The 8,324-nt window shown below is 49.9% G+C and overlaps 1 protein-coding gene across 1 annotated transcript; it reads left to right on the forward strand.

The window, feature by feature from the left end:
* Positions 1-2,180: 2,180 nt before the first annotated feature.
* Positions 2,181-8,077, forward strand: LOC144929041 (uncharacterized). The gene is made up of 2 exons (XM_073350763.1): positions 2,181-2,395; positions 5,801-8,077. Exons 1-2 carry the CDS (start codon positions 2,329-2,331, stop codon positions 7,984-7,986), a joined length of 2,253 nt encoding a protein of 750 aa, XP_073206864.1. The 5' UTR covers positions 2,181-2,328; the 3' UTR covers positions 7,987-8,077.
* The last annotated feature ends 247 nt before the right edge of the window (positions 8,078-8,324 follow it).

Raw genomic sequence — 8,324 nt, forward strand, 5'->3', positions numbered from 1 at the left:
CCCATGCTCTGGGTGTCCCTAAACTTCCAAATTCCAGAAGCTGGGACTAGACAACAGGTTATGGATCACTTGAAATTGCCCTTTGCTGTTCGTTCCCTCTGAATCTTCTGGCACTGGTCACTGTCAGAGACAGGGATACTGGACTAGATGGACCATTATGACCCAGTATGGCCATTCTTTTATGTAATCTGCTCCAGTTTATCAACACCCTTCTTGAATTGTGGGCAACAGAATTGGCCACAGTATTCCAGCAGCTGTCGCACCAGTGCCAAATACATTTACTTCTGACACCATGACATGTACTCCTTGTAGTTGCAGGGCTGCTACTAGCAGGTCAGGCTCCTGTACCAGATATGGACTGGATACACAGCTTCCATCATAGAGAAAGGTACTAGAGATATGGTCTCTGTGAGATACTTTATGCACTGCCAGGGATGGCTGTTACAGCTAAGGCAAGGTATATTACACATGGCATCACCTTGTGGCTAACCATTACAATACAGTTTTAGCATTCCATTACAGTTTGGGTGTGTTTCTGATTCCAGCCTATCAACTTATTTTCATAGTTTTCAGGTTTTGAGTTAAGGGAAAAGTCTTCTGCATTTCCTGCTACTTTCATATTGCTTACAACTTTGTCAATAACACACTCCATAAGGCTTCTGCTTCCACTTCCAACAGGTACCAAAAAAACAACACACATTTCTGTTTCATCAAACTTGCCCTTGGGCACAAAACTTCAATGGTAGTCTCAGATTCTCTTGTATCAACAGATGGGTACATGTGGCTTTCAGATGTTCCATACATCTTGGAAGTTACTCTGCCTTAACATTGGTGAGGTCACTGTTAAGGTTTTGCACTAGAGTGCTGGTCACTGGAGGTCTAGCAGATCATTTGATATTGGCTGCTCTTTGGTCCAGCGTTTCGGATGCCTGTAGAAAGAGCTGGAAACAAGAAGGAATTAACAAAGTTGTCTTCACTGGAGACTGATGCTATGTGAAGGGAAATGGGAGCCACCCTTGGTGAATGAGTTCTTTGGCAGGACTGGAGCTGCCATCCACTATCATGAGTTACTAGAGGGAGAGAAATGTCCAGTGGAGAAGGCAACCAACTGTCTGGGAAGTTCGTTCAGGGGGATAAACAGCCAGACAGCACGTGCTGGATAGTAGAAGAATCAAACAGCTGGGTAATATACTCAAAGGAGTAGGGAGTCAGGTCTCTGGGATGCATGGGCAAGGGAACAGGGAGAAAGGAACCAGGGGGCTGGGGAGCAGGGCAGGTAAGGGAGAAGAAATGGACAGCTACGAGGATGGATGAAATGAAGAGCAAAGGTCAGCGTAGTGTGATTTTGTTTTTTCCTCCCAACCGTCTATGTATTCTTATGCCATGGCCATGGTATGTGAGCTGCCCAGATTATTAAGGGTAATATGAGAATCTCTCCTTCCCCTTCTGCAGGGACTCTGGTTTCTGAATATGGGGTCTTGGTGAGTTGTGGAGGAAACAGTGAATGAAGAAGTGAGTTTTATATTTAATGCTGAAGATGCTGTTGTCTGTAAGCATTGTGGCCTGCAAGGACAAAATGCATCTAATTAAAGTCAGTTAAAAATAAAGTTTCCTGACATGATTTCTTCCAGTTTCTGTAGCTGTCACAAGGATGTTGGGTGCTCACTAATGGGCCTGTGAATGAGGATGCAGGAGTAGAAGTGTCCACCTCATTGCTTTACCAAGATGCAGTCCTCATGATAAAACAGTATAATCATAGAATCATAGAATATCAGGGTTGGAAGGGATCTCAGGAGGTCATCTAGTCCAACCCCCTGCTCAAAGCAGGACCAATCCCCAATTAAATCATCCCCCTGTGTCTGTGTAACCCTCCCCTGCTTTGTGTATTCTTAGCTCTCTGATTTCCCCTTCTTGTCCCTTGTCTCTTCTTCCACTTCCTCTCCTCTCACTTCTTGTCTGTCTTCTCGCTTCTTATAAAGTAACCTCTCTCATGTATGTTCTGTTCACAATTCTTAGGCCCACCACACCTTCTTCCCTCTGTCTCCTTTCACACCCTCCCCCCACCTCAGTTCCTTCCTCAGTCTCTCACAGTTTCTCTGGTTCAATCTGCTCCCAGGCCTGGCAGCCTGTGAATGGAGAGCAGTGTTTGCAGATGAATGCTCTGGGCTGTGACAGACAGGCAGTCCCTCTTACTGAAAGCCCTGTCTCTACACTGCTCCAAAGATACAGAACATACAAACACAGTTCTCCACTCCAGACCGAGCTTGGGACAGGAAGAAAGGCTACTCTTTTCCAATCCCTTTCATGTTTTTCTTCTCTGCTTTTTAAATGAAGCTTGCAGAAGCTCTGTACCAGACTGAAGGGGCTGCAGGTTTGGACTGGCTCTGGAGGAGAGGTACAAAGGGGATTAGTGTTTAAAGTCATGAATGGATTGGAGCAAAGTGAAAATGTTTCTTGCTCTGTCTCCTAGTTACCAGTTTGGATTTTGGTGAAAGTAACTTGCATTTAGTTACAATGCCTCTCTGATTAGAGAAAATGTCTTTGTGACAGGGTCCCCGTAAAACAGACACAGTCCTAGTCAGAGCAGCATTTTCTGTGAGAATGCCCGTAGAAGTAGAATGTATGTCTGTGTGGGTGGGGTTGAAAGGCAGATGTAGAGGAGCAGCTAGAGTGTAGTGAATCTTGTTTGAAGGGCTTTGCTGGGCTCAGGCTATGTGAGCATAAGCGACTCTTCAGCACTAACAAAACTTGAGGAAACTTGACCCAGAGAACATTACCAGCCCTCCTCTCCTAACACTCATACTTTGTAGGGGTCACTGAGAGATTTCAGAAGCTAAATCAAGTAGCAGGCACTAAACTGTGTTTCCCTTCACATCCCTATGGCTGGTAAGAGAGAGGAGGCACAGGCAGAATAGTGAACAGGGAGGAGAACAGATATTTGGTGACACTTCAAGAAATGGAACTTCTACCAGCTACAGTCCTCTGAAATGTCAGAAATGTGTGTAAGAGGCCTCACAAACCTATAGAAGGGCACCATGTCTCTAACATAGTGGAGGGCAAGTCGGAGGAAGGAACGTTAATGGGCATCCTGGGCAGAAGGCTAATTCTGTATTTTATCAGAATTCAGTCCAGCCTTTCTTTGCTTTCCTAACAGCTCACTCTAAACTTGTTACTGCTGCTTTTAATTATTGTTGTAGAGACTTAGGCTAAATTAACAGGAAAGATCAAGAATCAACTTACATTAGATACTTCTACCTCTGAAAATCCAGTCATACAACATGGTTGTCCCCTGCCATGGTTCCAGTTTGAAGCATACATAGGCCCTTAATTCTGTTCTGTAACCAGGCTAAGGCATAGACATGACCAAAGCTTTAGTCATGTTACAGAACCACAGTTAAGGTCTGCCTATCCTATAATTCAGAAGTATGTTATACCTGAGTCTCTTAATATGGCTATATTTGTAGGATAGCTGGGGCCTAAGTAAGCATATAGCTTATACATTCTTTCCCCTCAGCATGTATGTTACACCAATTTAGACTCACTCACTTACTAATCTATAAGAGATATCGCCTTATAGCACCTCTGAATTTGGCCCATTAGATGCATTTATCACTCTAAGTTGCCATTAACACAGATAAGAGAAACTATATGATTATCTCCAGAGGAGACTTATAAGTCTAAATCTCAAGTCAGGTCAGCTAAAAAGTGACAATTTTTTTAATGCTTACATACAAATACTAGAAGTCTAAATAATAAGATATGTTAACTAGAGTGCCTTGTGTTAAATGAGGATATTGATATAATAGTATTCAGAGTCATACCCATGTTAGTTTGTATCAGCAAAAACAACGAGGAGTCCTTGTGGCACCTTAGAGACGAACAAATTTATTTGGGCATAAGCTTTCGTGGGCTAGAACCCACTTCTTCAGATGCATGGAGTGGAAAATACAGTAGCAGGTATACATATACATAGTACTGTACATGAAAAGATGGGAGTTGCCTTACCAACTGGGGGGGTCAGTCTAACGAGACAATTCAATTAACAGTTGAATACAATGGAGGAAAAATCACTTTTGTAGTAGTAATGAGAGTGCCCATTTCAAACAGTTGACAAGAAGGTGTGAGTAACAGTAGGGGGAAATTAGTATGGTAAAAATAGTTTTTGTAATGACCCATACACTCCCAGTCTTTGTTCAGGCCTAATTTGATGGTGTCCAGTTTGCAAATTAATTCCAGTTCTGTCGTTTCACGCTGGAGTCTGTTTTGAAGTTTTTTTGTGAAGAATTGCCACTATTAAGTCTGTTATTGAGTGACCAGGGAGGTTGAAGTGTTCTCCTACTGGTTTTTGAATGTCATAATTCCTGATGTCAGATTTGTGTCCATTTATTCTTTTGAGTAGAGACTGTCCGGTTTGGCCAATGTACTTGGCAAAGGGGCATTGCTGGCATATATCACATTGGTAGATGTGCAGGTGAACGAGCCTCTGATGATGTGGCTGATATGGTTAGGTCCTATGATGGTGTCCCTTGAATAGATATGCGGACAGAGTTGGCACTGGGGTTTGTTGCAGGGTTTGGTTCCTGGGATAGTGTTTTTGTTGTGTGGTGTATAGTTGCTGATGAGTATTTGCTTCAGGTTGGGGAGCTGTCTGTAAGCGAGGACTGGTCTGTCTCCCAAGGTCTGTGAGAGTAAGGGATCATCCTTCAGGAGAGGATGTAGGTCCTTGATGATGCGCTGGAGAGGTTTTAGTTGGGGGCTGAAGGTGTGGCTAGTGGCGTTCTGTTACTTTCTTTGTTGGGCCTGTCTTGTAGTAGGTGACTTCTGAGTACCCCTCTGGCTCTGTCAATCTGTCAATTCTTAACTTCACCAGGTGGGTATTGTAGTTTTAAGAATGCTTGATAGATATCCTGTAGGTGTTTGTCTCTGTCTGAGAGATTGGAGCAAATGCGGTTGTATCTTAGAGCTTGGCTGTAGACAATGGATCGTGTGATGTGGTCTCAATGAAAGCTGGAGGCATGTAGGTAAGTATAGCAGTCAATATGTTTCTGGTATAGGCTGGTGTTTATGTGACCGTCGCTTATTAGCACTGTAGTGTCCAGGAACTGGATCTCTTGTGTGGACTGGTCCAGGCTGAGGTTGATGGTGGGGTGGAAATTGTTGAAATCCTGGTGGAATTCCTCAAGGCCTCCTTCTCATGGGTCCAGATGATGAAGATGTCATCAACGTAACACAAGCAGGTTAGGGGACGAGAGCTGAGGAAGCGTTGTTCTAAGTCAACCATAAAAATGTTGGCATACTGTGGGGCCATGCAGGTACCCATAGCAGTCCCACTGACTTGAAGGTATAAATTGTCCCCAAATCTGAAATAGTTGTGGGTGAGGACAAAGTGTAAGCAGAGTCAGGATGAGCTCCATCCTGACATCTGGTGGTGAGGTGTGGCAAGTTGTGGAAAAGAACTTCAGGGGCTGATCTCATTTGCATAGGCACACCCACCCTGCCTAGAATGAGGCCATAGCTGCCCAAATGGTCACTTTGGCTGCTGTGGGATCCCCAGTGTCTCTGTTATTGGGGCAGGAAGAATAAATTGTTATTACCCTGATTATGGGAATCAAGGACAGTGGAACTGCACTTGGCCTTTTGTTATGATGGAGGGACTCTAGTTACGGGTCTAGTTACGGGCTGCTGAGCTGAATTCACTTTGGGCTAATGGTGCACCAGCACTGAGGCTCCCCTACTACAAGCTGAAATCACAAAAGAGCTAAACTGACTAAGAGCTGAAATCACTGAGTGCTGTGTTAAGTAGGGGGGAGCCTGAAGATATATGGTGGAGCAGTTTGCGGGACGGCGAGCGGAGTGGAGCGGCTGGTGGAGCAGAGCAGTTTGCGGGACGGCGAGCGGAGCGGCTGGTGGAGCAGAGCAGTTTGCGGGATGGCGAGCAGAGTGGAGCGGCTGGTGGAGCAGAGCAGTTTGCGGGACGGCGAGCAGAGCGGAGTGGCTGGTGGAGCAGAGCAGTTTGCGGGATGGCGAGCGGAGTGGAGCGGCTGGTGGAGCAGAGCAGTTTGCGGGACGGCGAGCAGAGCGGAGTGGCTGGTGGAGCAGAGCAGTTTGCGGGACGGCGAGCAGAGCGGAGTGGCTGGTGGAGCAGAGCAGTTTGCGGGATGGCGAGCAGAGCGGCTGGTGGAGCAGAGCAGTTTGCGGGATGGCGAGCAGAGCGGAGTGGCTGGTGGAGCAGAGCAGTTTGCGGGACGGCGAGCAGAGCGGAGTGGCTGGTGGAGCAGAGCAGTTTGCGGGACGGCGAGCAGAGCGGAGTGGCTGGTGGAGCAGAGCAGTTTGCGGGATGGCGAGCAGAGCGGAGTGGCTGGTGGAGCAGAGCAGTTTGCGGGATGGCGAGCAGAGCGGCTGGTGGAGCAGAGCAGTTTGCGGGATGGCGAGCAGAGCGGCTGGTGGAGCAGAGCAGTTTGCGGGATGGCGAGCAGAGCGGAGTGGCTGGTGGAGCAGAGCAGTTTGCGGGATGGCGAGCAGAGCGGAGTGGCTGGTGGAGCAGAGCAGTTTGTGGGATGGCGAGCGGAGTGGAGTGGCTGGTGGAGCAGAGCAGTTTGCGGGATGGCGAGCGGAGTGGAGCGGCTGGTGGAGCAGAGCAGTTTGCGGGACGGCGAGCAGAGCGGAGTGGCTGGTGGAGCAGAGCAGTTTGCGGGACGGCGAGCAGAGCGGAGTGGCTGGTGGAGCAGAGCAGTTTGCGGGATGGCGAGCAGAGCGGAGTGGCTGGTGGAGCAGAGCAGTTTGCGGGATGGCGAGCAGAGCGGCTGGTGGAGCAGAGCAGTTTGCGGGATGGCGAGCAGAGCGGCTGGTGGAGCAGAGCAGTTTGCGGGATGGCGAGCAGAGCGGAGCGGCTGGTGGAGCAGAGCAGTTTGCGGGACGGCGAGCAGAGCGGAGTGGCTGGTGGAGCAGAGCAGTTTGCGGGACGGCGAGCAGAGCGGAGTGGCTGGTGGAGCAGAGCAGTTTGCGGGATGGCGAGCAGAGCGGAGTGGCTGGTGGAGCAGAGCAGTTTGCGGGATGGCGAGCAGAGCGGCTGGTGGAGCAGAGCAGTTTGCGGGATGGCGAGCAGAGCGGCTGGTGGAGCAGAGCAGTTTGCGGGATGGCGAGCAGAGCGGAGTGGCTGGTGGAGCAGAGCAGTTTGCGGGATGGCGAGCAGAGCGGAGTGGCTGGTGGAGCAGAGCAGTTTGCGGGATGGCGAGCGGAGCGGAGTGGCTGGTGGAGCAGAGCAGTTTGTGGGACGGCGAGCGGAGTGGAGTGGCTGGTGGAGCAGAGCAGTTTGCGGGATGGCGAGCGGAGTGGAGCGGCTGGTGGAGCAGAGCAGTTTGCGGGACGGCGAGCAGAGCGGAGTGGCTGGTGGAGCAGAGCAGTTTGCGGGATGGCGAGCAGAGCGGAGTGGCTGGTGGAGCAGAGCAGTTTGCGGGATGGCGAGCGGAGTGGAGTGGCTGGTGGAGCAGAGCAGTTTGCGGGATGGCGAGCAGAGCGGCTGGTGGAGCAGAGCAGTTTGCGGGATGGCGAGCAGAGCGGAGTGGCTGGTGGAGCAGAGCAGTTTGCGGGATGGCGAGCGGAGTGGAGTGGCTGGTGGAGCAGAGCAGTTTGCGGGATGGCGAGCAGAGCGGCTGGTGGAGCAGAGCAGTTTGCGGGATGGCGAGCAGAGCAGAGCGGCTGGTGGAGCAGAGCAGTTTGCGGGATGGCGAGCAGAGCGGAGTGGCTGGTGGAGCAGAGCAGTTTGTGGGACGGCGAGCAGAGTGGAGTGGCTGGTGGAGCAGAGCAGTTTGCGGGACGGCGAGCGGAGTGGAGCGGCTGGTGGAGCAGAGCAGTTTGCGGGATGGCAAGCAGAGCGGAGTGGCTGGTGGAGCAGAGCAGTTTGTTGGATGCCTAGAGCAGCTCATGGGGCAGCTGACAGAGTGGAGCCCCATGGAGAGGTGGGGCCATCAGCTTTGGACCACGTAAGGTGCCCCTTAACACCCCCCGCCAATCTCCACCCAGGTTGGGAGGTAAAACTCTGCAGATAAACTTTTGAACTCTGGGGCTGCCCTGACCAGGGACAGAGACTTTTGAGTTGTTGGACTTTTGGGACTTTGGGTGATTTTGGGTTGCTGGACTCAAGAACCAAAGGGAAAGGACATGCCCCAATTTGCTTGGGTGGGTTTTTTGCTCATGGGTTGTGTTATGAATCCTGTTGGTGGTGTTTCCCCAACATAATGCCACATTGTTTCTCTCTGTTATTAAAAGGCTTTTTGCTACACTCAGACTATGTGCTTGCGAGAGGGGAAGTATCGCCTCTTGAA

The sequence above is a fragment of the Lepidochelys kempii genome, chromosome 7 (assembly GCF_965140285.1).
Source record: "Lepidochelys kempii isolate rLepKem1 chromosome 7, rLepKem1.hap1, whole genome shotgun sequence".
Taxonomy (NCBI): Eukaryota; Metazoa; Chordata; order Testudines; family Cheloniidae; genus Lepidochelys; species Lepidochelys kempii.